Source organism: Scyliorhinus torazame, chromosome 5 (genome assembly GCF_047496885.1).
Source record: "Scyliorhinus torazame isolate Kashiwa2021f chromosome 5, sScyTor2.1, whole genome shotgun sequence".
Lineage (NCBI taxonomy): Eukaryota > Metazoa > Chordata > Chondrichthyes > Carcharhiniformes > Scyliorhinidae > Scyliorhinus > Scyliorhinus torazame.
This window is the reverse complement of record NC_092711.1, coordinates 134,928,122-134,954,160: the sequence shown is the minus strand read 5'-3', so window position 1 is coordinate 134,954,160 and position 26,039 is coordinate 134,928,122. Positions and strand designations below refer to the sequence as shown.

General features: G+C 49.2%; 1 protein-coding gene across 4 annotated transcripts in view; it reads left to right on the top strand.

Moving 5' to 3' along the window:
* Positions 1 to 26,039, top strand: part of LOC140419823 (protein NDRG2-like) — a 270,374-nt gene that overhangs the window by 216,270 nt on the left and 28,065 nt on the right. For all 4 annotated transcript variants that reach the window (XM_072503848.1, XM_072503846.1, XM_072503847.1 and 1 more), the window contains 7 exons: positions 4,271 to 4,327; positions 5,932 to 6,035; positions 7,432 to 7,476; positions 8,289 to 8,340; positions 10,667 to 10,714; positions 15,172 to 15,207; positions 17,960 to 18,011. In XM_072503848.1, the coding sequence (XP_072359949.1) occupies positions 4,271 to 4,327; positions 5,932 to 6,035; positions 7,432 to 7,476; positions 8,289 to 8,340; positions 10,667 to 10,714; positions 15,172 to 15,207; positions 17,960 to 18,011 (394 nt within the window). The remainder of the gene's footprint in view (positions 1 to 4,270; positions 4,328 to 5,931; positions 6,036 to 7,431; positions 7,477 to 8,288; positions 8,341 to 10,666; positions 10,715 to 15,171; positions 15,208 to 17,959; positions 18,012 to 26,039) is intronic.

The window sequence follows — 26,039 nt, the reverse complement described above, 5'->3', positions numbered from 1 at the left end:
GAATTACAGACTGGAATCTAATCGAGGATTTGGGTGGTTTATAGAAAGAATAACAGATACCCGGGAGTGAGTTACAGACTGGAATCTAATCGAGGGGTTTGGGTGGTTTATATATAGAATAACAGATACCCGGGTGTGAGTTACAGACTGGAATCTAATCGAGGGGTTTGGGTGGTTTATATATAGAATAACAGATACCCGGGAGTGAGTTACAGACTGGAATCTAATCGAGGGGTTTGGGTGGTTTATATATAGAATAACATATACCCGGGAGTGAGTTACAGACTGGAATCTAATCGAGGGGTTTGGGTGGTTTATATACATAAAAACAGATACCCGGGAGTGAGTTACAGACTGGAATCTTATCGAGGGGTTTGGGTGGTTTATATATAGAATAATAGATACCCGGGAGTGAGTTACAGACTGGAATCTAATCGAGGGGTTCGGGGGGTTTATATATAGAATAACAGATACCCGGGAGTGAGTTACTGACTGGAATCTAATCGAGGGGTTCGGGTGGTTTATATATAGAATAACAGATACCCGGGAGTGAGTTACAGACTGGAATCGAATCGAGGGGTTCGGGTGGTTTATATATCGAATAACAGATACCCGGGAGTGAGTTACAGACTGGAAACTAATCGAGGGGTTCGGGTGGTTTATATATAGAATAACAGATACCCGGGAGTGAGTTACAGACTGGGATCTAATCGATGGGTTCGGGAGGTTTATATTTCGAATAACAGATACCCGGGAGTGAGTTACAGACTGGAAACTAATCGAGGGGTTTGGGTGGATTATATATAGAATAACAGATACCCGGGAGTGAATTACAGACTGGGATCTAATCGATGGGTTCGGGTGGTTTATATTTCGAATAACAGATACCCGGGAGTGAGTTACAGACTGGAATCTAATCGAGGGGTTTGTGTGGTTTATATATTGAATAACAGATACACGGGAGTGAGTTACAGACTGGAATCTAATAGAGGGGTTTGGGTGGTTTATATATAGAATAACAGATACCCGGGAGTGATATACAGACTGGAATCTAATCGAGGGGTTTGGGTGGTTTATATACAGAATAACAGATACCCGGGAGTGAGTTACAGACTGGAATCTGATCGAGGGGTTTGTGTGGTTTATATATAGATTAACAGATACCCGGGAATGAGTTACAGACTGGAATCTATTCGAGGGGTTTGGGTGGTTTATATATGGAATAACAGATACCCGGGAGTGAGTTACAGACTGGAATCTAATCGAGGGGTTCGGGTGGTTTATATACAGAATAACAGATACCCGGGAGTGAGTTACAGACTGGAATCTAATCGAGGCGTTTGGGTGGTTTATATATAGAATAACAGATACCCGGGAGTGAGTTACAGACTGGAATCTAATCGAGGGGTTTGGGTGGTTTATTTTTAGATTAACAGATACCCGGGAATGAGTTACAGACTGGAAACTAATCGAGGGGTTTGGGTGGTTTATTTTTAGAATAACAGATACCTGGGAGTGAGGTACAGACTGGAATCTAATCGAGGGGTTTGGATGGTTTATATATAGAATAACAGATACCCGGGAGTGGGTTACAGACTGGAATCTAATCGAGGGGTTTGGGTGGTTTATATATAGAATAACAGATCCCTGGGAGTGAGTTACAGACTGGAATCTAATCGAGGGGTCTGGGTGGTTGACATATAGAATAACAGATACCCGGGAGTGAGTTACAGACTGGAATCTAATCGAGGGGTTTGGGTGGTTTATATATAGAATAACAGGTACCCGGGCGTGAGTTACAGACTGGAATCTAATCGAGGGGTTTGGGTGGTTTATATATAGAATAACTGATACCCGGGAGTGAGTTACAGACTGGAATCTAATCGAGGGGTTTGGGTGGTTTAAATATAGAATAACAGATATCCGGGAGTGAGTTACAGACTGGAATCTAATCGAGGGGTTCGTGTGGTTTATATACAGAATTACAGTTACCCGGGGAGTGAGTTACAGACTGGAATCTAATCGAGGGGTTTGGGTGGTTTATATATAGAATTACAGATACCCGGGAGTGAGTTACAGACTGGAATCTAATCGAGGGGTTCGGGTGGGTTATATATAGAATAACAGATACCCGGGAGTGAGTTACAGAGTGGAATCTAATCGAGGGGTTTGGATGGTTTATATATAGAATAACAGATTCCCGGGAGTGAGTTACAGACTGGAATCTAATGGAGGGGTTTGTGTGGTTTATATACAGAACAGATACCCGGGAGTAAGTTACAGACTGGAATCTAATCGAGGGGTTCGGGTGGGTTATATATAGAATAACAGATACCCGGGAGTGAGTTACAGACTGGAATCTAATCGAGGGGTTTGGGTGGTTTATATATAGAATAACAGATACCCGGGAGTGAGTTACAGACTGGAATCTAATCGAGGGGTTCGGGTGGTTTATATATAGAATAACAGATACCCGGGAGTGAGTTACAGACTGGAATCTAATCGAGGGGTTTGGGTGGTTTTTATATAGAATAACAGATACCCGGGAGTGAGTTACAGACTGGAATCTAATCGAGGGGTTTGGATGGTTTATATATAGAATAACAGATACCCGGGAGTGAGTTACAGACTGGAATCTAATCGAGGGTTTTGGGTGGTTTATATATAGAATAACAGATACCCGGGAGTGAGTTACAGACAGGAATCTAATCGAGGGGTTTGGGTGGTTTATATATCGAATAACAGATACCCGGGAGTGAGTTACAGACTGGAATCTAATCGAGGGGTTTGGGTGGTTTATATATAGAATAACAGATACCCGGGAGTGAGTTACAGACTGGAATCTAATCGAGGGGTTTGGGTGGTTTATATATGTATAGAATAACAGATATCCGTGAGTGAGTTACAGACTGGAATGTATTCGAGGGGTGTGGGTGGTTTATATATAGAATAACAGATACCCGGGAGTGAGTTACAGACTGGAATCTAATCGAGGGGTTTGGGTGGTTTATGTATACAATAACAGATACCCGGGAGTGAGTTACACACTGGAATCTAATCGAGGGGTTTGGGTGGTTTATATATAGAATAACAGATACCCGGAAGTGAGTTACAGACAGGAATCTAATCGAGCGGTTTGGGTGGTTTATATATAGAATAACAGATGACCGGGAGTGAGTTACATACTGGAATCTAATCGAGGGGTTCGGTTTGTTTATATATAGAATAACAGATACCCGGGAGTGAGTTACAGACTGGAATCTAATCGAGGGGTTTGGGTGGTTTATATATAGAATAACAGATACCCGGGAGTGAGTTACAGACTGGAATCTAATCGAGGGGTTTGGGTGGTTTATTTTTGTATAGAATAAAAGATATCCGGGAGTGAGTTACAGACTGGAATGTATTCGAGGGGTTTGGGTGGTTTATATATAGAATAACAGATACCCGGGAGTGAGTTACAGACTGGAATCTAATCGAGGGGTTTGGGTGGTTTATATATAGAATAACAGATACCCGGGAGTGAGTTACAGACTGGAATCTAATCGAGGGGTTTGGGTGGTTTATATATAGAATAACAGATACCCGGGAGTGAGTTACAGACTGGAATCTAATCGAGGGGTTTGGGTGGTTTATATATAGAATAACAGATACCCCGGAGTGAGTTACAGACTGGAATCTAATCGAGGGGTTTGGGTGGTTTATATATAGAATAACAGATACCCGGGAGTGAGTTACAGACTGGAATCTAATGGAGGGGTTTGGTTGGTTTATATATAGAATAACAGATACCCGGGAGTGAGTTACAGACTGGAATCTAATCGAGGTGTTTGGGTGGTTTGTATATAGAATAACAGATACCCGGGAGTGAGTTACAGACTGGAATCTAATCGAGGGGTTTGTGTGGTTTATATATAGAATAACAGATACCCGGGAGTGAGTTACAGACTGGAATCTAATCGAGGGGTTTGTGTGGTTTATATATAGAATAACAGATACCCGGGAGTGAGTTACAGACTGGAATCTAATCGAGGGGTTCGGGTGGTTTATGTACAGAATAACAGATACCCGGGAGAGAGTTACAGACTGGAATCTAATCGAGGGGTTTGTGTGGTTTATATATAGAATAACAGATACCCGGGAGTGAGTTACAGACTGGAATCTAATCGAGGGGTTTGGGTGGTTTATATATAGAATAACAGATACCCGGGAGTGAGTTACAGACTGGAATCTAATTGAGTTTGATGTCTTTTGTCTCTCCCTTGTCTAGATCACTGGTCTGACCAGCTCACTTAGCGATGTGATCCTTGCTCACCTCTTCAGCCAGGTGAGACTTGGAGCAGACTTGGCAGCGTTAATTTATTGATAGAGGGATTTGCATAGACAGGGGTGAATTACAGATTGTACACACCTCCGGGAACAGCCCTTTATGATATTTGCAGGCCTCACAAGTCTCCCTCCGCCCCATCTACCTCATTTCAGCCTGTCAGTAGATGTTTCCCCATTCAAATAATCACTTGGTCCTCCATACCTCGAGTGGTAAAATGGGAACAAGCTGTAGCAGCTTTCCATCTTGCACTCATCAGGTTGGCGGGAGCTCCAAAATCTCGAAGAGAACAACAGTGTGTACTGCCTGATGGGACAGTGTTGATTGCTTGGCAAATGGGCTCTGTTTGGCAGAGGCTGTGTCTTGGAGAATCCACCAGGGAACAGTTAACTGCCTGGCTCTTGTTTGATCTCCGTGGGGAATGAACCAGGGAATGGCTGTTCCCCCTTGAGCATTGATTTAACTGCGTAAGGTGCAATGGGGTGGATGCATCTTTACGAAGGTAAAGGTCTGTTGCCCACTGTGCGAACGTATGTGGCTTCCGGCACGGGGCAAAGTGAGCTACTCTGTCGGCCTGACTGATAATCTAAATTTTTCGCTCACGTATTCACGCCTCTGTTCCTCCCTGGCCCTGCACCCCCAGCCGATAACCCCCGACCCCCTCGTCGATCAGAACCCTCTCTAACTCGGGCCTTGAATATATTCAGTGACCCGCAGCCTCCGCTGCTTCTCTGGGGGAGAGGATTCCACAGACTGGCCTCCCTCTGAGAGAAGAAATTCCTCCTCATCCCAGTCTTCAATGGGAGACAGCCCCTCCCTAGTTCTATATTCCACCCCTCCTTCCCCAACCCCCCCACAACATGGGAAACATCCCCTCAACATCCACCCTGTCAAACCTCCCCCTCAGAATCTGATACGTTTCAATAAGATCTCATTCTTTGTAAACTCCAATTAGCTGGGCAGCACGGTGGCACAGTGATTAGCATCGCTGCCTGACAGCTCTAGGGACCTGGGTTCGATTCCTGCCTTGGGTGACGTTCTCCCCGTGTCTGCTGGGTGGGTTTCCTCCGGATGCTCCAGTTTCCTCTCACAGTCCAAAGATGTGCACGTTAGGTATCGGCCATGCTAAATTGTCCCTTCGTGTCCAAAAGGATAGGGGGGGTTACGGGGATAGGGCGGGGGAGTGGGCCGAGGTAGGGTGCTCTTTCAGGCGGTTGGTGCAGACTCGATGGGCCGAATGGTCTCCTGCACTGTAAGGGTTCTATGGGCACAGGCCCCAACCTGCTCAACCTTCCCTGGTGAAGTAATCCCAACGTCCCGCCCACTGTTGACACACCCCCACCCCTCCCACTCACCCCTCCTCCCTGCATCCCAGGCCGAGTGGCCCTACTCCGAACTGCTCCGCCCGCACCGCATTTACATCCCTTCCTTGGGCAAGGAGACATGTGGGCAGACACACGGACGGCAGGGGCCCAACCGCCCTCCTCCTCCTCCTGCTGCTGCGCGGAATCCCGCGGTTGGCCGCCAAATTGTCGGCGAAGATAAACGACTCCTTTCCTCCCCTTTGGGGTTTTTTTTTTTTTTTTTTGTTGCCTCAAACGCAGGAGGAGCTCTCCAACAACGCGGAGCTGATCAACACATACCGGCAGCACATGACAGAAGGCATCACCTTGAGCAACATCGAGCTGTACTGGAACAGTTACAACAGGTCAGCCGCTGCAGGCGGGGGGAGGGGCGGGGTTGGGCGCTGGGGAAGAGGGGGGGGTGGGGGGGGGTGGGTGGCATTTGTGTCCCCCATCCCTACCTTTTCACTTCCGCAAATAGACCCTTTCGTCGGTGAGGCACATCAAAGTGCGCAACGTTTTGACTCGAAAGTCATGGGGAAGCGCGGTAGAACCTATCTCCGACGTCGTCGCGGGCGGTTTTGAGGCTGGAGGGGGCAAGCACGCGCGAGGCGGGAGGCGGCCTCCTGCATTTCCACTTCAACCGCGACCGGGGCCGGGATGAAGGAAAATTAACAAACGGTGTCTGTGACAGGATTGGTTGTGGTGGAAGGGGGGCTAGCTCCATAAACGACTGTAATCATTTCACGAGGGATGTGGGCGTCGCTGGCCGGGCCCAGCATTTATTGCCCGTCCCTAGTTGCCCCTCGGGAAGGTGGTGGGTGAGCCGCCTTCTCGAACCGGCTGCAGTCCGTGTGTGGTGTGGATAACACCCACAGTGCTGTCAGGGAGGGAGGTCCAGGATTGTGACCCAGCGACAGTGAAGGAACGGCCGATATATTTCCCAGTCAGGATGGTAAGTGTGGGGCTCGGAGGGGAACTTGCAGGTGGTGGAGTTCCCCATGTGTCTGCTGCCCCTTGTCCTTCTAGATGGTAGAGGTGGTGGGTTTGGAAGGTGCTGCCGAAGGAGCCTTGGTGAGTCGCTGCGGTGCATCTTGTAGATGGTACACACGCTGCTGTCACTGTGCGTCGGTGGTGGAGGGAGTGAATGTTTGTGGATGGGGTGCCGATCAAAGCGGGGCTGCTTTGTCCTGGATGGTGTCGAGCTTCTCGAGTGTTGTCGGAGCCGCACTCACCCAGGCAAGAGGAGAGTATCCCATCGCACTCCTGACTGGTGCCTTGTAGATGGTGGACAGGCTTTGGGGGGGGTCAGGAGGTGAGTTACTCACGGCAGGATTCCCAGCCTCTGACCTGCTCTTGTAGCCACAGTATTTATATGGCTGCGTTCAGTTCAGTTTCTGGTCAGTGGCAATCCCCAGGATTTTGATAGTGGGAGATTCGACGATGGTAATGCCATTGAATGTCAAGGGGCAATGGTTAGTTCCTCTCTTGTTAGAGAAAGTCATTGCCTGGCACTTGTGTCGCACTGTTCCTTCACTGTCGCCGGGTCACAATCCTGGACCTCCCTCCCTGACAGCACTGTGGGTGTTACCCACACCACGCAGGGACTGCAGCCGGTTCGAGAAGGCGGCTCACCCACCACCTTCTCGGGGGACGGTCAATAAAAATCTTCACTGCCCTCCAATTCGATCCCACTGGAGAAGAACTCTACTGCTTTATCCGCACCGTTCATTCACTGTGCTGCTCGTTTTCTCTCCGCAGCCGACGTGACCTGGAGATTGACCGAGTCGGTGCTGGGACACTGAAGTAAGGGCCGAGGCGTGTTTTAAAAAAAATCTTTCTCTCTTGTCTGTCTGCCGGTCCTTCCTGTCCGTCTGTGTCCAGCCCCTGTCTGTCTGTGTCTCTCAGTCGATCTGTCTACACGTCGCAACATAGAAAATAGGAGCAGGAGTAGGCCATTCAGCCCATTGAACCTGCTACCCCCATTCAATGTGACCAGGTCTGGTCCTGTACCTCAACATCCCACGCACTCTCGCGCCCTCCCCATACCCGACCTCGACATTCTTAAGAGTCAAGAATTCTGCCCACTTCCTTCGTATATACACTCGCTGACTTTGGCCTCCACGGCCTTTCTGTGTCGAGAATCCCATGGATTCACCACCCCTACGAATGAAGGGGTCTCTGCTCATCTCAGTCCTAAATGTCCCTACCCTGCGGTCACATGTAGGCCAGACCGGATAACGATGGCAGATTCCGTTTCCCCTCAAGGGGTACATGAGTGAACCAGATGGGGTTTTGGATGACCATCCACGATGGCTGTCGCGGTCATCATTACCGAGATTAGCGCCGCACATTTCAGACTTTTATTGAGCAAATTTGAATTTCGGCAGCTGCCAGTGGACGGATTCAAACCAGTATCGCAGTGAGCCTGGATTAGTAGCCCAGTTTTGTTACCTCTATCCGCTACCGTCTCCCGCCCCCCCCACCCCCAATGGCCTGGCATATTGCTGGTGCACGTCATTGGCTCCTCAAGGGTTTGGGTTCTGTCTGGGTAGACTTGACCCTTGACCTCCTGCCGTAACTGCTTCCTAACTGGTCCTTTGTCTGTCTGCCTTTAGGTGCCCAGTCATGCTGGTGGTGGGAGATCAAGCCCCTCACGAGGACGCTGTGGTAAGTTTCAGTTAGAAAGCTGAGGGAGTGCTGGGAATTGAGGCGGCGTTGTTAAACCGAGGCCCCCCCCCCCCGACCCGCACCTGGGTCAGCTCCCTCCGGCGGACGTCAAAGATCCCCACGGGCAGCCGTTATTGGAAGGAAAGCAACTGGAGGAGTCGTCCCTGTCGTCCCGCGGTTGGGTGGGGGGGGGGGGGGGGGCCCGTCCATCTCTCAACCTACGATTACTTTCGAAGAGAAAGGAGATAGAAAATTCAGACCCATCTGGTGACCATTGCCAATGGTCCAATGGTGGGATCTTGCTGTGCGTCGGCTGGTTGGCCACTTTCATTTCCGGGAAGGCGTTTGGGGGCGGTGGTGCGACACGGGTGCACTTAAAAACTGAAAAAGGCATGTCTTTCGAGTGCGCACGTTGGCGTTGGGACATCCAGAGGGGGATAGGGAAGAGGGAGGGATGGTGGGGGGGGGGGATCGGGGTAGGGGGGGGGGGGGGATGTTCCCAGAAATATGCTGTCGGCTTTTCTTTAGGAGAAGTGTTCGAAACTTTGGTTGATGAGGTGGGTTTTAAGGAACATAGGAGCAGGAGTTGGCCGTTCAGCCCATCGAGCCAGCTCCACCATTCAATACGATCATGGCTGATCATCCACTTCAATGTCTTTTTCCCCACACTATCCCCATATCCCTTTGTGTTATTGGTATTTAGAAATCTGTCAGTCTCTGATTTAAACACACTCAATTACTGAGCTCCCACAGCCCTCTGGGGTAGAGAATTCCAAAGATTCACAACCCTCTGAGTAAAGAAATGTTTCCTCCAAGACCCGTCCTAAGTAGCTTCCCCCTTATTTTGAAATTGTGTTCCCTGGTTCTGGACTCCCCAACCAGGGGAAATATCTCACCTGCACCTCCCCTATCTATTGCCCCTTAGTGTCCAAAAGGGTTAGGTGGGGTTACTGGGATGGGGAGGGGGAGGGGGGCTATGTGGGGCGCTCTTTCAGAGGGTCTGTGGGCAAAATGACCTCCTTCTGCACTGTGGGGATTCTATGATCTTTGGACACTGAGGGGCAATTTTATCACGGCCAATCCACCTAACCTGCACATCTTTGGGCTGTGGGAGGAAACCGGAGCACCCGGAGGAAACCCACGCAGACACGGGGAGAACGTGCAGACTCCGCACAGACAGTGACCCAAGCCGGAATCGAACCTGGGACCCTGGCGCTGTGAAGCAATTGTGCTATCCACAATGCTACCGTGCTGCCCTAGACAAGATCCATGGCGCGGTGAGGCAGCAGTGCTAACCACTGTGCCACCCTGTCGCCCTTTAAATATTTTGTAGGTTTCAATGAGATCACCTCTCGTTCTTCTAAACTCTAGCGAATGCAGGCCTAGTTTCCCCAATCTCTCCTCATAGGACAGTCCTGCCATCCCCGGAACAAGACTGGTGAACCTTTGTTGCGCTCCCTCAGTGGCAGTGCTGGGACAAACCTAGGCCAGGCAGTGGGCATTCTGAGTGGCCTGTCCTTCACCTCAGCAAGCCGCAAGACTACAATGGGGCTCGTTCACGAACCCTGACCTCATGAATAAGACCAAATAGGTTTAATACAGGCCAAAATTTCATAACGCTGAATCGTTGATAAATTTATCAAACCGTCATCAATGCCAAATGGTAAAAACGAAACAAATATTTATGCTTTGGACGCAGAGGGAGCGCACGGGTCTCAAGGTCAGTGTTGTGCGCCGTCATCACGCACCCTGGCTTCACTTTCCCTTCATTTACCTGCGGATCACTTCAGCCATACCGGCAGGACAAAAAAAAACGGCGGGGACGGGGCACAGCAGAATGTGGCACCCCTGCGCGAGGGCAGCGGTCGACAAAATGTCCCGTGGGAGCCACCACTCAGAATCCAGATGGGCCGCCATTGGCCTCCAGGATTTCAACATGGAACATTGAACAAGCTCAGGGGTGGTGCTGCAGTACCTCTTCCGACCACTGCGGTGCTGTGCCTGGCGAGGGGGCTGGAGAGCCGTCACTCCAAGGCTGCCAATCAACGCTCCATTGAATGCAAGATGGCAGCGGGTCTGTCAGAGTCGGTGGGGATGCGGTCCTCGCCGACTCGCAGGATGATGGTTGAGGCCGAGCGCTTGCCATTCTGAAAGATCAGACCCAGACTGAGAGAATATTGTTATCCCAGGACACCGGGGCATAGTGGGAAAGGCAGACCACAGGTTTAGTCATGGAATCAAGGATGTGGAGGGAGGGTCCAACGCAACCTGTTTCCTTTCAGTCATTTACACAGGGGGGATAAGCAGCTCTCTGTCCATATTTCAGGTGGAATGCAACGCAAAGCTTGACCCCACCCAGACCTCCTTCCTCAAGGTAAGGCTGCGATTAATATGACTAGCTCATGTTCAGTGACCTCTGTCAGGGAACGTCCCATTTCATTTTCAATTGAAGCACAGTAGCGTGACCTGCGTTCCCCCACAGCCTTGGGCTTTGGACAGGCCTCCTCAAAGCAACTTACACTGAAGCGGTAGAGAATGGGAAGGGGTTTGGGTCCAATGGGATTGTGTACAGTGGGAGTGAATGGGAAGGGGTTTGGGTCCAATGGGATTGTGTACAGTGGGAGTGAATGGGAAGGGGTTTGGGTCCATTGGGATTGTGTACAGTGGGAGTGAATGGGAAGGGGTTTGGGTCCAATGGGATTGTGTGCAATGGGAGTGAATGGGAAGGGGTTTGGGTCCATTGGGATTGTGTACAGTGGGAGTGAATGGGAAGGGGTTTGGGTCCAATGGGATTGTGTGCAATGGGAGTGAATGGGAAGGGGTTTGGGTCCAATGGGATTGTGTACAGTGGGAGAGAATGAGAAGGGGTTTGGGTCCATTGGGATTGTGTAGAGTCGGAGTGAATGGGAAGGGGTTTGGATCCACTGGGATTGTGTACAGTGGGAGTGAATGGGAAGGGGTTGGGGTCCATTGGGATTGTGTACAGTGGGAATGAATGAGAAGGTGTTTGTGTCCATTTGGATTGTGTACAGTGGGAGTGAATGGGAAGGGGTTTGGGTCCATTGGGATTGTGTACAGTGGGAGTGAATGGGAAGGGGTTTGGGTCCATTGGGATTGTGTACAGTGGGGGTGAATGGGAAGGGGTTTGGGTCTATTGGAATGTGTACAGTGGGAGTGAATGGGAAGGGGTTTGGGTCCATTGGGATTGTGGACAGTGGGAGTGAATGGGAAGGGGTTTGGGGCCATTGGGATTGTGTGCAATGGGAGTGAATGGGAAGGGGTTTGGGTCCATTGGGATTGTGTACAGTGGGAGTGAATGGGAAGGGGTTTGGGTCCATTGGGGTTGTGGACAGTGGGAGTGAATGGGAAGGGGTTTGGGTCCATTGGGATTGTGTACAGTGGGAGTGAATGGGAAGGGGTTGGGGTCCATTGGGATTGTGTACAGTGGGAGTGAATGGGAAGGGGTTTGGGTCCATTGGGATTGTGTACAGTGGGGGTGAATGGGAAGGGGTTTGGGTCCATTGGGATTGTGTGCAGTGGGAGTGAATGGGAAGGGGTTTGGGTCTATTGGATTGTGTGCAGTGGGAGTGAATGGGAAGGGGTTTGGGTCCATTGGGATTGTGTACAGTGGGAGTGAATGGGAAGGGGTTGGGGTCCATTGGGATTGTGTACAGTGGGAGTGAATGGGAAGGGGTTTGGGTCCATTGGGATTGTGTACAGTGGGGGTGAATGGGAAGGGGTTTGGCTCCATTGGGATTGTGTGCAGTGGGAGTGAATGGGAAGGGGTTTGGGTCCAATGGGATTGTGTGCAGTGGGAGTGAATGGGAAGGGGTTTGGGTCCAATGGGATTGTGTACAGTGGGAGTGAATGGGAAGGGGTTTGGGTCCATTGGGATTGTGTACAGTGGAAGTGAATGGGAAGGGGTTTGGGTCCAATGGGATTGTGTACAGTGGGAGTGAATGGGAAGGGGTTTGGGTCCATTGGGATTGTGTACAGTGGGGGTGAATGGGAAGGGGTTTGGGTCCATTGGGATTGTGTACAGTGGGAGTGAATGGGAAGGGGTTTGGGTCCATTGGGATTGTGTACAGTGGGAGTGAATGGGAAGGGGTTTGGGTCTATTGGAATGTGTACAGTGGGAGTGAATGGGAAGGGGTTTGGGTCCATTGGGATTGTGTGCAATGGGAGTGAATGGGAAGGGGTTTGGGTCCATTGGGATTGTGTACAGTGGGAGTGAATGGGAAGGGGTTTGGGTCCATTGGGATTGTGTACAGTGGGAGTGAATGGGAAGGGGTTTGGGTCTATTGGAATGTGTACAGTGGGAGTGAATGGGAAGGGGTTTGGGTCCATTGGGATTGTGTGCAATGGGAGTGAATGGGAAGGGGTTTGGGTCCATTGGGATTGTGTACAGTGGGAGTTAATGGGAAGGGGTTAGGATCCATTGCAATTGTGTACAGTGGGAGTGAATGGGAAGGGGTTGGGGTCCATTGGGATTGTGTGCAGTGGGAATGAATGAGAAGGTGTTTGTGTCCATTGGGATTGTGTACAGTGGGAGTGAATGGGAAGGGGTTTGGGGCCATTGGGTTTGCGAAAAGTGGGAGGGAATGGGAAGGGGTTTGGGTCCATTGGGATTGTGGACAGTGGGAGTGAATGGGAAGGGGTTTGGGTCCATTGGGATTGTGTGCAAGGGGAGTGAATGGGAAGGGGTTTGGGTCCATTGGGATTGTGGACAGTGGGAGTGAATGGGAAGGGGTTTGGGTCCATTGGGATTGTGTACAATGGGAGTGAATGGGAAGGGGTTTGGGTCCATTGGGATTGTGCACAATGGGAGTGAATGGGAAGGGGTTTGGGTCCATTGCGATTGTGCACAATGGGAGTGAATGGGAAGGGGTTTGGGTCCATTGGGATTGTGTACAGTGGGAGTGAATGGGAAGGGGTTTGGGTCCATTGGGATTGTGTACAGTGGGAGTGAATGGGAAGGGGTTTGGGTCCATTGGGATTGTGTACAGTGGGGGTGAATGGGAAGGGGTTTGGGTCCATTGGGATTGTGTACAGTGGGAGTGAATGGGAAGGGGTTTGGGTCCATTGGGATTGTGTACAGTGGGAGTGAATGGGAAGGGGTTTGGGTCCATTGGGATTGTGTACAGTGGGAGTGAATGGGAAGGGGTTTGGGTCCATTGGGATTGTGTACAGTGGGAGTGAATGGGAAGGGGTTTGGGTCCATTGGGATTGTGTGCAATGGGAGTGAATGGGAAGGGGTTTGGGTCCATTGGGATTGTGTACAGTGGGAGTGAATGGGAAGGGGTTTGGGTCTATTGGGATTGTGTACAGAGGGAGTGAATGGGAAGGGGTTTGGGTCCATTGGGATTGTGTACAGTGGGAGTGAATGGGAAGGGGTTTGTGTCTATTGGGATTGTGTACAGTGGGAGTGAATGGGAAGGGGTTAGGATCCATTGCAATTGTGTACAGTGGGAGTGAATGGGAAGGGGTTGGGGTCCATTGGGATTGTGTACAGTGGGAGTGAATGAGAAGGGGTTTGGGTCCATTGGGATTGTGTGCAGTGGGAATGAATGAGAAGGTGTTTGTGTCCATTAGGATTGTGTACAGTGGGAGTGAACGGGAAGGGGTTAGGATCCATTGCAATTGGGTACAGTGGGAGTGAATGGGAAGGAGTTTGGGTCCATTGGGATTGCGGACAGTGGGAGTGAATGGGAAGGGATTTGGGTCCATTGGGATTGTGTATCGTGGGGTGAATGTGAAGGAGTTTGGGTCCATTGAGATTGTGTACAGTGGGAGTGAATGGGAAGGAGTTTGGGTCCATTGGGATTGTGTACAATGGGAGTGAATGGGAAGGGGTTTGGGTCCATTGGGATTGTGTACAATGGGAGTGAATGGGAAGGGGTGTGGGTCCATTGGGATTGTAGACAGTGGGAGTGAATGGAAAGGGGTTTGGGTCCATTGGGATTGTGAACAGTGGGAGTTAATGGGAAGGGGTTTGGGTCCATTGGTATTGTGTACAATGGGAGTGAATGGGAAGGGGTTTGGGTCCATTGGGACTGTGTACAGTGGGATGAATGGGAAGGGGTTTGGGTCCATTGGGATTGTGTACAGTGGGAGTGAATGGGAAGGGGGTTGGGTCCATTGGGATTGTGTTCAATGGGAGTGAATGGGAAGGGGTTTGGGTCCATTGGGATTGTGGACAGTGGGAGTGAATGGGAAGGGGTTTGGGCCCGTTGGGATTGTGGATAGTGAGAGTGAATGGGAAGGGGTTTGGGCCCGTTGGGATTGTGTACAGTGGGAGTGAATGGGAAGGGGGTTGGGTCCATTGGGATTGTGTACAGTGGGGGTGAATGGGAAGGGGTTTGAGCCCGTTGGGATTGTGTATAGTGAGGACTGGAAGACCCACAAATTGTCCCATTCCTTTGGGGTGTTTGCCCCGTCACCTCTGCCCATAGATGGTGAGCACTGGCGAGCTTCATCTCGTCAGCCAACGGCTTGGAGCGTCGCTCAGTGTGACCTTTGCCCTCTTTCTGGGCCCTGTTTCCCACCAAAACTGAGAGCCAACCGCACAGTGCAGGCTGAGACCATTTGCTCCATCTTCGGGGGTGCCCTCCTGTTAGCCTGTCTCTCTCTCTCTCTCTCTCTCTCTTATGCTCTCCCATCCCCCCCCCCCCCCCCCCCCCCTCACCCCTGCCCTATTGCTCACCAAGATTTTCCCTCCTTTTCTCTATTATTCTTTCCCTCGTGGAATCTTTCACCGCCCTTTCAGGTGCGACATTCCGATCGCTGACAGCAGCTCTCTCTCTCTCTCCCCCCCCCCTTCTCTGTTTACAGATGGCTGATGCGGGTGGACAACCACAGATCTCACAGGTGGGTTGATTCTTCCCTCTCGGTCTTGGAAGCCGGACCCCAACTCCGACAGGTAACGGCGGGAAGTCGCGAGACTAATTCATGGGAACATTGAGGAAATCCGGCGCAGGATTATTGTTCCGCCATTCGATAAGGTCACGACTGGTCTGATTGTGAGGCCTAGGCGCCAATTTCTTGCCTTTACCCACCCCCCCGACCCCCTCGTCGATCGGAACCCTCTCCGACTCGGGCCTTGAACATATTCGGTGACCCGCAGCCTCCGCTGCTTCTCTGGGGGAGAGGATTCCACAGACTGACCTCCCTCTGAGAGAAGAAATTCCTCCTCATCCCCGTCTGCAATGGGAGACCCCCTCATTTTTAAACCGCACTCCATCCACACCAGTTCCAGAGTTCCCCCTTCCCCCCCCCCCTCCACGAGGGGGAAACGTCCTCTCAGCATCCACCCTGTCAAACCTCCCCCTCATAATCTGATCCGTTTCAATAAGATCTCCTCTGGTTCTTTCTAAACTCCAATGGGTACCGGCCCCGACCGGCTCAACCTTTCCTCACCGGACACACCCCCTTCATCCCGGGAATCGGCCCGGTGAATCCCCTTGAGGTGAGCGGGGGGGATGGGGGCACCGAGGGGGTTGCGAAATGACGACCCCTCTGGTGGGGAAGTGATGAGACCGTGTGTGAGATCGTGACCTTTGAAAGTCTGGGATCTGAGGTCAAATGAATCTCTCTTCTCTTACTGATGGGGCAGATTGGCTGTCTTTGTGGCTGACGCGGTGACCTTTCATAGAATCCCTATCATGCAGAAGGAGGCCATTCAGCCCTTTGAGTCTGCACCCACCCTCCAAAAGAGTGCCCCACCCAGGCCTACTTCCCCACCCTCTCCCCGTAACTCCACCTAACCTGCGCGTCTTTGGACTGTGGGAGGAAACCGGAGCACCCGGAGGAAACCCACGCAGTCACGGGGAGAACGTGCAGACTCCGCACAGACTGTGGCCCGCGGCCAGAATTGAATCTGGGTCCCTGGCGCTGTGATGCGGCAGTGTTGACCACCGTGCCACCTTGGGGCGAGGGGAGGGGGTGTTCAATGAGGAAGGACATTGTCTCCTTCTTTGCGGGAGTGTGGGTGTAGTACGTCAGACACTGACTCTTAAGTCTCTGGAACTGGGGATGAAGTCTCTCTCCCCGCCCCCGGGGTGGGATGGGGAAATGGTGGCCTCTTCCCACCTCTCTCAGTAGCTCCCCCTTCTGATTGAAGGTAAGTAGTGCAACGCACGGTCCCCTCCCGGTGGCTGGAGAGAGTTAATGCCACCTCCTGCTATTTGTGATTTTTATCAATGACTTGGAGGAGGGGGCTGAAGGGTGGGTCAGTAAATTTGCTGATGACACCAAGATTGGTGGAGTAGTGGATGAGGTGGAGGGCTGTTGTAGGCTGCAAAGAGACATTGATAGGATGCAGAGCTGGGCCGAAAAATGGCAGATGGAGTTTAACCCTGATAAGTGCGAGGTGATTCATTTTGGTCGGAAAAATTTGAATGCGGATTACAGGGTCAACGGCAGGGTTCTGAGGAATGTGGAGGAACAGAGAGATCTTCGGGTTCATGTCCACAGATCTCTGAAGGTTGCCACTCAAGTGGATAGAGCCGTGAAGAAAGCTTATAGTGTGTTAGCGTTTATTAACAGGGGGCTTGAGTTTAAGAGCCGCGGGGTTATGCTGCAACTATATGGATAGCAACTGTTGAGAGAGACTGGATAGAGACTGCAACTGGATAGTCAGAGGCTTTTCCCCGGGCTAGAGGGGTCAATTACTAGGGGGCATAGGTTTAAGGTGAGAGGGGCAAGGTTTAGAGTAGATGTACAAGGCACGTTTTTTACGCAGAGGGTAGTGGGTGCCTGGAACTCGCTACCGGAGGAGGTGGTGGAAGCAGGGACGATAGTGACATTTAAGGGGCATCTTGACAAATACATGAATAGGATGGGACTAGATGGATACGGACCCAGGAAGTGTAGAAGATTGTAGTCGGGCAGCATGGTCGGCACGGGCTTGGAGGGCCGAAGGGCCTGGTCCTGTGCTGTACATTTCTTTGTTCTTTGTTATACATGACCCTGGTGAGACCACATTTGGAGTATTGTGTGCAGTTCTGGTCATCTCATTATAGGAAGGATGTGGAAGCATTGGAAAGGGTGCAAAGGAGATTTACCAGGATGCTGCCTGGTTTGCAGGATAGGTCTTATGAGGAAAGGTTGAGGGAGCTAGGGCTTTTCTCTTTGGAGCGGAGGAGGATGAGAGGCGACTTAATAGAGGTTTATAAGATGATGAGGGGGATAGATAGAGTGGACGTTCAGAGACTATATCCTTGGGTGGATGTAGCTGTTACAAGGGGGCATAACTATAAGGTTCAGGGTGGGAGATATAGGAGGGATGTCCGAGGTAGGTTCTTTACTCAGAGAGTGGTTAGGGTGTGGAATGGACTGCCTGCTGTGAGAGTGGAGTCGGACACTTTAGGAACTTTCAAGTGGTTATTGGATAGGCACATGGAGCACACCAGAATGACAGGGAGTGGGATAGCTTGATCTTGGTTTCGGACAATGCTCGGCACAACATCGAGGGCCGAAGGGCCTGTTCTGTGCTGTACTGTTCTATGTTCTAGAACAGAGCGTCGGTGCAGACCAACTCCTAGAGGTGGGGGGACTAGGTGTAAAAATAGACAATGGGTTCTGAGATTCACCTCTGCCATCTCTCTCTCTCTCTCAACAGCCAGGCAAACTTACCGAAGCCTTCAAATATTTCGTGCAAGGGATGGGATACAGTAAGTATGAGATGTATTTGGTCTGTCCCTTTTCTACAGTACAGTGCGCCGGAAGCTATCCCTGCTTAGGTCTACTGCGTATCTTGTTATCAATGTGACATAACTTTGAATTAGTCACTCCAACCCGTGGGTCATTGGTACTGGGAGCCGCCTCAGAGCAGCACGGTAGCACAAGTGGATAGCACTGTGGCTTCACAGCGCCAGGGTCCCAGGTTCGATTCCCCGCTGGGTGACGGTGCGGAGCCTGCACGTTCTACCCGTGTCTGCGTGGGTTTCCTCCGGGTGCTCCGGTTTCTTCCCACAGTCCAAAGTCGTGCAGGTTAGGTGGATCGGCCAGGCTAAATTACCCTTAGCGACCATAAAGTTAGGAGGGGTTATTGGGTTAGGGGGATAGGGTGGAAGTGAGGGCTTAAGTGGGTCGGTGCAGACTCGATGGGCCGAATGGCCTCCTTCTGCACCGTATGTTCTATGTTCACGGGAGCACCGGCGAAGGAAAGTGCCACTCAGAGCCACATACAGAGGTGCTAGATCCAGCGACCGAAAGCTGGGTCAAAGAGTTTGGTTTTAAGTAGCGTCTTAAAAGAGTTGAGAGAGCGGGGTAAGAGCGGCCGAGAGGCTGAGGGAGGGAATTACAGAGGGATAGGTGGGGGTGCACCCTCGGTCAAGCTGATGGTCTGGCCGCAAATGTGTCAAATTGTGGGGCGGGGCGTGGTGTTGGAGATGTTCGAGAGGCTTGAATTGGATGAGCACAGAGATCTTGGAGAGCCGCTGGGCTAAAGGAGATTCAAATTGGGGGGGGGGGGGAAGGAGATGGAGTCAGTGCAGGTCATCAAGCACAGGGATGGTGGGGTGATGGGGGGGGGGGGCAAAATGGCACAGTGACAGTGTCTGAAGGGCAGTGGGGTAATCGGCGAGGCTGGGGAAGATGGCAGCAGTGCCAAGAAGGGGACATTTGGAGATCGCGCCAAACTAGACCCTGAACATGAGATCAACCTGTTCAGCTGTAAATGGGATTGGTGTACATGTAGAGGTGTCAAATTGTATATATGGAGCCGTTTATGTGCAGGGGTGTAACGTGTAGAGGTGTGGAGTTGTATACGTGCAGGGGTGTATATGTGGAGATATGGAGTTGTATATGTGCAGGGTATACATGCAGAGATATGGAGTTGTATACGTGCAGGGGTGTACACATAGAGATATGAAGTTGTACATGTGGAGTTGTACATGTGGAGAGTTGTACATGTGGATCTGTATAGGTGCAAAGTTGTACATGTGGATCTGTATAGGTGCAGAGTTGTACATGTGGAACTCTATAGGTGCAGAGTTGTACATGTGGAGCTGTATATGTGCAGAGTTATACATGTGGAACTGATTAGGTGCAGAGTTGTACATGTGGAACTCTATAGCTGCAGAGTTGTACATGTGGAACTGTATAGGTGCAGAGTTGTACATGTGGAACTCTATAGGTGCAGAGTTGTACATGTGGAGCTGTATATGTGCAGAGTAGGCAGCACGGTAGCATTGTGGATAGCACAATTGCTTCACAGCTCCAGGGTCCCAGGTTCGATTCCGGCCTGGGTCACTGTCTGTGCGGAGTCTGCACGTCCTCCCCGTGTCTGCGTGGGTTTCCTCCGGGCGCTCCGGTTTCCTCCCACAGTCCAAAGATGTGCAGGTTAGGTGGATTGGCCATGCTAAATTGCCCATAGTGTCCACAAATTGCCCTTAGTGTTGGGTGGGGTTATGGGGATTAGGTGGGGTTACTGGGTTGTGGGGGTGTGGGCTTAGGTAGGGTGCTCTTTCCAAGAGCCGGTGTAGACTCGATGGGCCGAATGGCCTCCTTCTGCACTGTAAATTCTATGAAAGTTGTACATGTGGAACTGATTAGGTGCAGAGTTGTACATGTGGAACTCTATAGGTGCAGAGTTGTACATGTGGAACTGTACAGGTGCAGAGTTGTACATGTGGATATGTATAGGTGCAGAGTTGTACATGTGGATATGTATAGGTGCAGAGTTGTACATGTGGAACTCTATAGGTGCAGAGTTGTACATGTGGAACTGATTAGGTGCAGAGTTGTACATGTGGAACTGTACAGGTGCAGAGTTGTACATGTGGATATGTATAGGTGCAGAGTTGTACATGTGGAACTTTATAGGTGCAGAGTTGTACATGTGGAACTGATTAGGTGCAGAGTTGTACATGTGGATATGTATAGGTGCAGAGCTGTACATGTGGAACTGATAAGGTGCAGAGTTGTACATGTGGAACTGTATAGGTGCAGAGTTGTACATGTGGAACTCTATAGGTGCAGAGTTGTACATGTGGAACTGATTAGGTGCAGAGTTGTACATGTGGCTATGTATAGGTGCAGAGTTGTACATGTGGAACTCTATAGGTGCAGAGTTGTACATGTGGAACTGATTAGGTGCAGAGTTGTACATGTGGATATGTATAGGTGCAGAGCTGTACATGTGGAACTGATAAGGTGCAGAGTTGTACATGTGGAACTGTATAGGTGCAGAGTTGTACATGTGGAACTCTATAGGTGCAGAGTTGTACATGTGGAACTGATTAGGTGCAGAGTTGTACATGTGGATATGTAAAGGTGCAGAGTTGTACATGTGGAACTGATTAGGTGCAGAGTTGTACATGTGGAACTGATTAGGTGCAGAGTTGTACATGTGGATATGTATAGGTGCAGAGTTGTACATGTGGAACTGTATATGTGCAGAGTTGTACATGTGGATATGTATAAGTACAGAGTTGTACATGTGGAGCTGTATAGGTGCAGAGTTGTACATGTGGAACTGATTAGGTGCAGAGTTGTACATGTGGAACTGATTAGGTGCAGAGTTGTACATGTGGAACTGTACATGTGCAGAGTTGTACATGTGGAACTCTATAGGTGCAGAGTTGTACATGTGGAACTGATTAGGTGCAGAGTTGTACATGTGGATATGTATAGGTGCAGAGTTGTACATGTGGAACTGATTAGGTGCAGAGTTGTACATGTGGAACTGATTAGGTGCAGAGTTGTACATGTGGATATATATAAGTGCAGAGTTGTACATGTGGAACTCTATAGGTGCAGAGTTGTACATGTGGAACTGTATAGGTGCAGAGTTGTACATGTGGATCTGTATAGGTGCAGAGTTGTACATGTGGAACTGATTAGGTGCAGAGTTGTACATGTGGATATGTATAGGTGCAGAGTTGTACATTTGGATATGTATAAGTGCAGAGTTGTACATGTGGATATGTATAAGTGCAGAGTTGTACATGTGGAACTGTATAGGTGCAGAGTTGTACATGTGGAACTCTATAGGTGCAGTGTTGTACATGTGGAACTGTATAGGTGCAGAGTTGTACATGTGGAACTCTATAGGTGCAGAGTTGTACATGTGGAACTGTATAGTTGCAGAGTTGTACATGTGGAACTGTATATGTGCAGAGTTGTACATGTGGATCTGCAGAGGTGCAGAGTTGTACATGTGGAACTGTATAGGTGCAGAGTTGTACATGTGGATATGTATCGGTGCAGAGTTGTACATGTGGAACTGATTAGGTGCAGAGTTGTACATGTGGATATGTATAGGTGCAGAGCTATACATGTGGAACTGATAAGGTGCAGAGTTGTACATGTGCAACTGTATAGGTGCAGAGTTGTACATGTGGAACTCTATAGGTGCAGAGTTGTACATGTGGAACTGTATAGGTGCAGAGTTGCACATGTGGATCTGTATAGGTGCAGAGTTGTACATGTGGAACTGTACAGGTGCAGAGTTGTACATGTGGAACTCTATAGGTGCAGAGTTGTACATGTGGAACTGTATAGGTGCAGAGTTGTACATGTGGAACTGTATAGGTGCAGAGTTGTACATGTGGAACTCTATAGGTGCAGTGTTGTACATGTGGAACTGTATAGGTGCAGAGTTGTACATGTGGAACTCTATAGGTGCAGAGTTGTACATGTGGAACTGTATAGGTGCAGAGTTGCACATGTGGATCTGTATAGGTGCAGAGTTGTACATGTGGAACTGTACATGTGCAGAGTTGTACATGTGGAACTCTATAGGTGCAGAGTTGTACATGTGGAACTGTATAGGTGCAGAGTTGTACATGTGGAACTGTATAGGTGCAGAGTTGCACATGTGGATCTGTATAGGTGCAGAGTTGTACACGTGGATCTGTATAGGTGCAGAGTTGTACATGTGGAACAGTATAGGTGCAGAGTTGTACACGTGGAACTGTGTAGGTGCAGAGTTGTATATGTGGAACTCAATAGGTGCAGAGTTGTACACGTGGAACTGTACAGGTGCAGAGTTGTACATGTGGAACTGTATAGGTACAGAGTTGTACATGTGGAACTCTATAGGTACAGAGTTGTACATGTGGAACTGTATTGGTGCAGAGTTGTACATGGGGAGATGTATAGGTGCAGAGTTGTACATGTGGAACTGTATCTGTGCAGAGTTGTACATGTGGAACTGTATCTGTGCAGAGTTGTACATGTGGAACTGTATAGGTGCAGAGTTGTACAAGTGGAACTGTATCGGTGCAGAGTTGTACATGTGGAACTGTATAGGTGCAGAGTTGTACAAGTGGAACTCTATAGGTGCAGAGTTGTACATGTGGAACTGTGTCGGTGCAGAGTTGTACATGTGGAACTGTATAGGTGCAGAGTTGTACATGTGGATATGTATAAGTGCAGAGTTGTACATGTGGAGCTGTATAGGTGCAGAGTTGTACATGTGGAACTGATTAGGTGCAGAGTTGTACATGTGGAACTGATTAGGTGCAGAGTTGTACATGTGGAACTGATTAGGTGCAGAGTTGTACATGTGGATATGTATAGGTGCAGAGTTGTACATGTGGAACTGTATATGTGCAGAGTTGTACATGTGGATATGTATAAGCGCAGAGTTGTACATGTGGAGCTGTCTAGGTGCAGAGTTGTACATGTGGAACTGTATAGGTGCAGAGTTGTACATGTGGATATGTATAGGTGCAGAGTTGTACATGTGGATATGTATAAGTGCAGAGTTGTACATGTGGAGCTGTCTAGGTGCAGAGTTGTACATGTGGATATATATAAGTGCAGAGTTGTACATGTGGAACTCTATAGGTGCAGAGTTGTACATGTGGAACTGTATAGGTGCAGAGTTGTACATGTGGATCTGTATAGGTGCAGAGTTGTACATGTGGAACTGATTAGGTGCAGAGTTGTACATGTGGATATGTATAGGTGCAGAGTTGTACATTTGGATATGTATAAGTGCAGAGTTGTACATGTGGAACTGTATAGGTGCAGAGTTGTACATGTGGAACTCTATAGGTGCAGTGTTGTACATGTGGAACTGTATAGGTGCAGAGTTGTACATGTGGAACTCTATAGGTGCAGAGTTGTACATGTGGAACTGTATAGTTGCAGAGTTGTACATGTGGAACTGTATATGTGCAGAGTTGTACATGTGGATCTGCAGAGGTGCAGAGTTGTACATGTGGAACTGTATAGGTGCAGAGTTGTACATGTGGATATGTATCGGTGCAGAGTTGTACATGTGGAACTGATTAGGTGCAGAGTTGTACATGTGGATATGTATAGGTGCAGAGCTATACATGTGGAACTGATAAGGTGCAGAGTTGTACATGTGCAACTGTATAGGTGCAGAGTTGTACATGTGGAAATCTATAGGTGCAGTGTTGTACATGTGGAACTGTATAGGTGCAGAGTTGTACATGTGGAACTCTATAGGTGCAGAGTTGTACATGTGGAACTGTATAGGTGCAGAGTTGCACATGTGGATCTGTATAGGTGCAGAGTTGTACATGTGGAACTGTACAGGTGCAGAGTTGTACATGTGGAACTCTATAGGTGCAGAGTTGTACATGTGGAACTGTATAGGTGCAGAGTTGTACATGTGGAACTGTATAGGTGCAGAGTTGTACATGTGGAACTCTATAGGTGCAGTGTTGTACATGTGGAACTGTATAGGTGCAGAGTTGTACATGTGGAACTCTATAGGTGCAGAGTTGTACATGTGGAACTGTATAGGTGCAGAGTTGCACATGTGGATCTGTATAGGTGCAGAGTTGTACATGTGGAACTGTACATGTGCAGAGTTGTACATGTGGAACTCTATAGGTGCAGAGTTGTACATGTGGAACTGTATAGGTGCAGAGTTGTACATGTGGAACTGTATAGGTGCAGAGTTGCACATGTGGATCTGTATAGGTGCAGAGTTGTACACGTGGATCTGTATAGGTGCAGAGTTGTACATGTGGAACAGTATAGGTGCAGAGTTGTACACGTGGAACTGTGTAGGTGCAGAGTTGTATATGTGGAACTCAATAGGTGCAGAGTTGTACACGTGGAACTGTACAGGTGCAGAGTTGTACATGTGGAACTGTATAGGTACAGAGTTGTACATGTGGAACTCTATAGGTGCAGTGTTGTACATGTGGAACTGTATAGGTGCAGAGTTGTACATGTGGAACTCTATAGGTGCAGAGTTGTACATGTGGAACTGTATAGGTGCAGAGTTGCACATGTGGATCTGTATAGGTGCAGAGTTGTACATGTGGAACTGTACATGTGCAGAGTTGTACATGTGGAACTCTATAGGTGCAGAGTTGTACATGTGGAACTGTATAGGTGCAGAGTTGTACATGTGGAACTGTATAGGTGCAGAGTTGCACATGTGGATCTGTATAGGTGCAGAGTTGTACACGTGGATCTGTATAGGTGCAGAGTTGTACATGTGGAACAGTATAGGTGCAGAGTTGTACACGTGGAACTGTGTAGGTGCAGAGTTGTATATGTGGAACTCAATAGGTGCAGAGTTGTACACGTGGAACTGTACAGGTGCAGAGTTGTACATGTGGAACTGTATAGGTACAGAGTTGTACATGTGGAACTCTATAGGTACAGAGTTGTACATGTGGAACTGTATTGGTGCAGAGTTGTACATGTGGAACTGTATAGGTGCAGAGTTGCACATGTGGATCTGTATAGGTGCAGAGTTGTACACGTGGATCTGTATAGGTGCAGAGTTGTACATGTGGAACAGTATAGGTGCAGAGTTGTACACGTGGAACTGTGTAGGTGCAGAGTTGTATATGTGGAACTCAATAGGTGCAGAGTTGTACACGTGGAACTGTACAGGTGCAGAGTTGTACATGTGGAACTGTATAGGTACAGAGTTGTACATGTGGAACTCTATAGGTACAGAGTTGTACATGTGGAACTGTATTGGTGCAGAGTTGTACATGGGGAGATGTATAGGTGCAGAGTTGTACATGTGGAACTGTATCTGTGCAGAGTTGTACATGTGGAACTGTATCTGTGCAGAGTTGTACATGTGGAACTGTATAGGTGCAGAGTTGTACAAGTGGAACTGTATCGGTGCAGAGTTGTACATGTGGAACTGTATAGGTGCAGAGTTGTACAAGTGGAACTCTATAGGTGCAGAGTTGTACATGTGGAACTGTGTCGGTGCAGAGTTGTACATGTGGAACTGTATAGGTGCAGAGTTGTACATGTGGATATGTATAAGTGCAGAGTTGTACATGTGGAGCTGTATAGGTGCAGAGTTGTACATGTGGAACTGATTAGGTGCAGAGTTGTACATGTGGAACTGATTAGGTGCAGAGTTGTACATGTGGAACTGATTAGGTGCAGAGTTGTACATGTGGATATGTATAGGTGCAGAGTTGTACATGTGGAACTGTATATGTGCAGAGTTGTACATGTGGATATGTATAAGCGCAGAGTTGTACATGTGGAGCTGTCTAGGTGCAGAGTTGTACATGTGGAACTGTATAGGTGCAGAGTTGTACATGTGGATATGTATAGGTGCAGAGTTGTACATGTGGATATGTATAAGTGCAGAGTTGTACATGTGGAGCTGTCTAGGTGCAGAGTTGTACATGTGGATATATATAAGTGCAGAGTTGTACATGTGGAACTCTATAGGTGCAGAGTTGTACATGTGGAACTGTATAGGTGCAGAGTTGCACATGTGGATC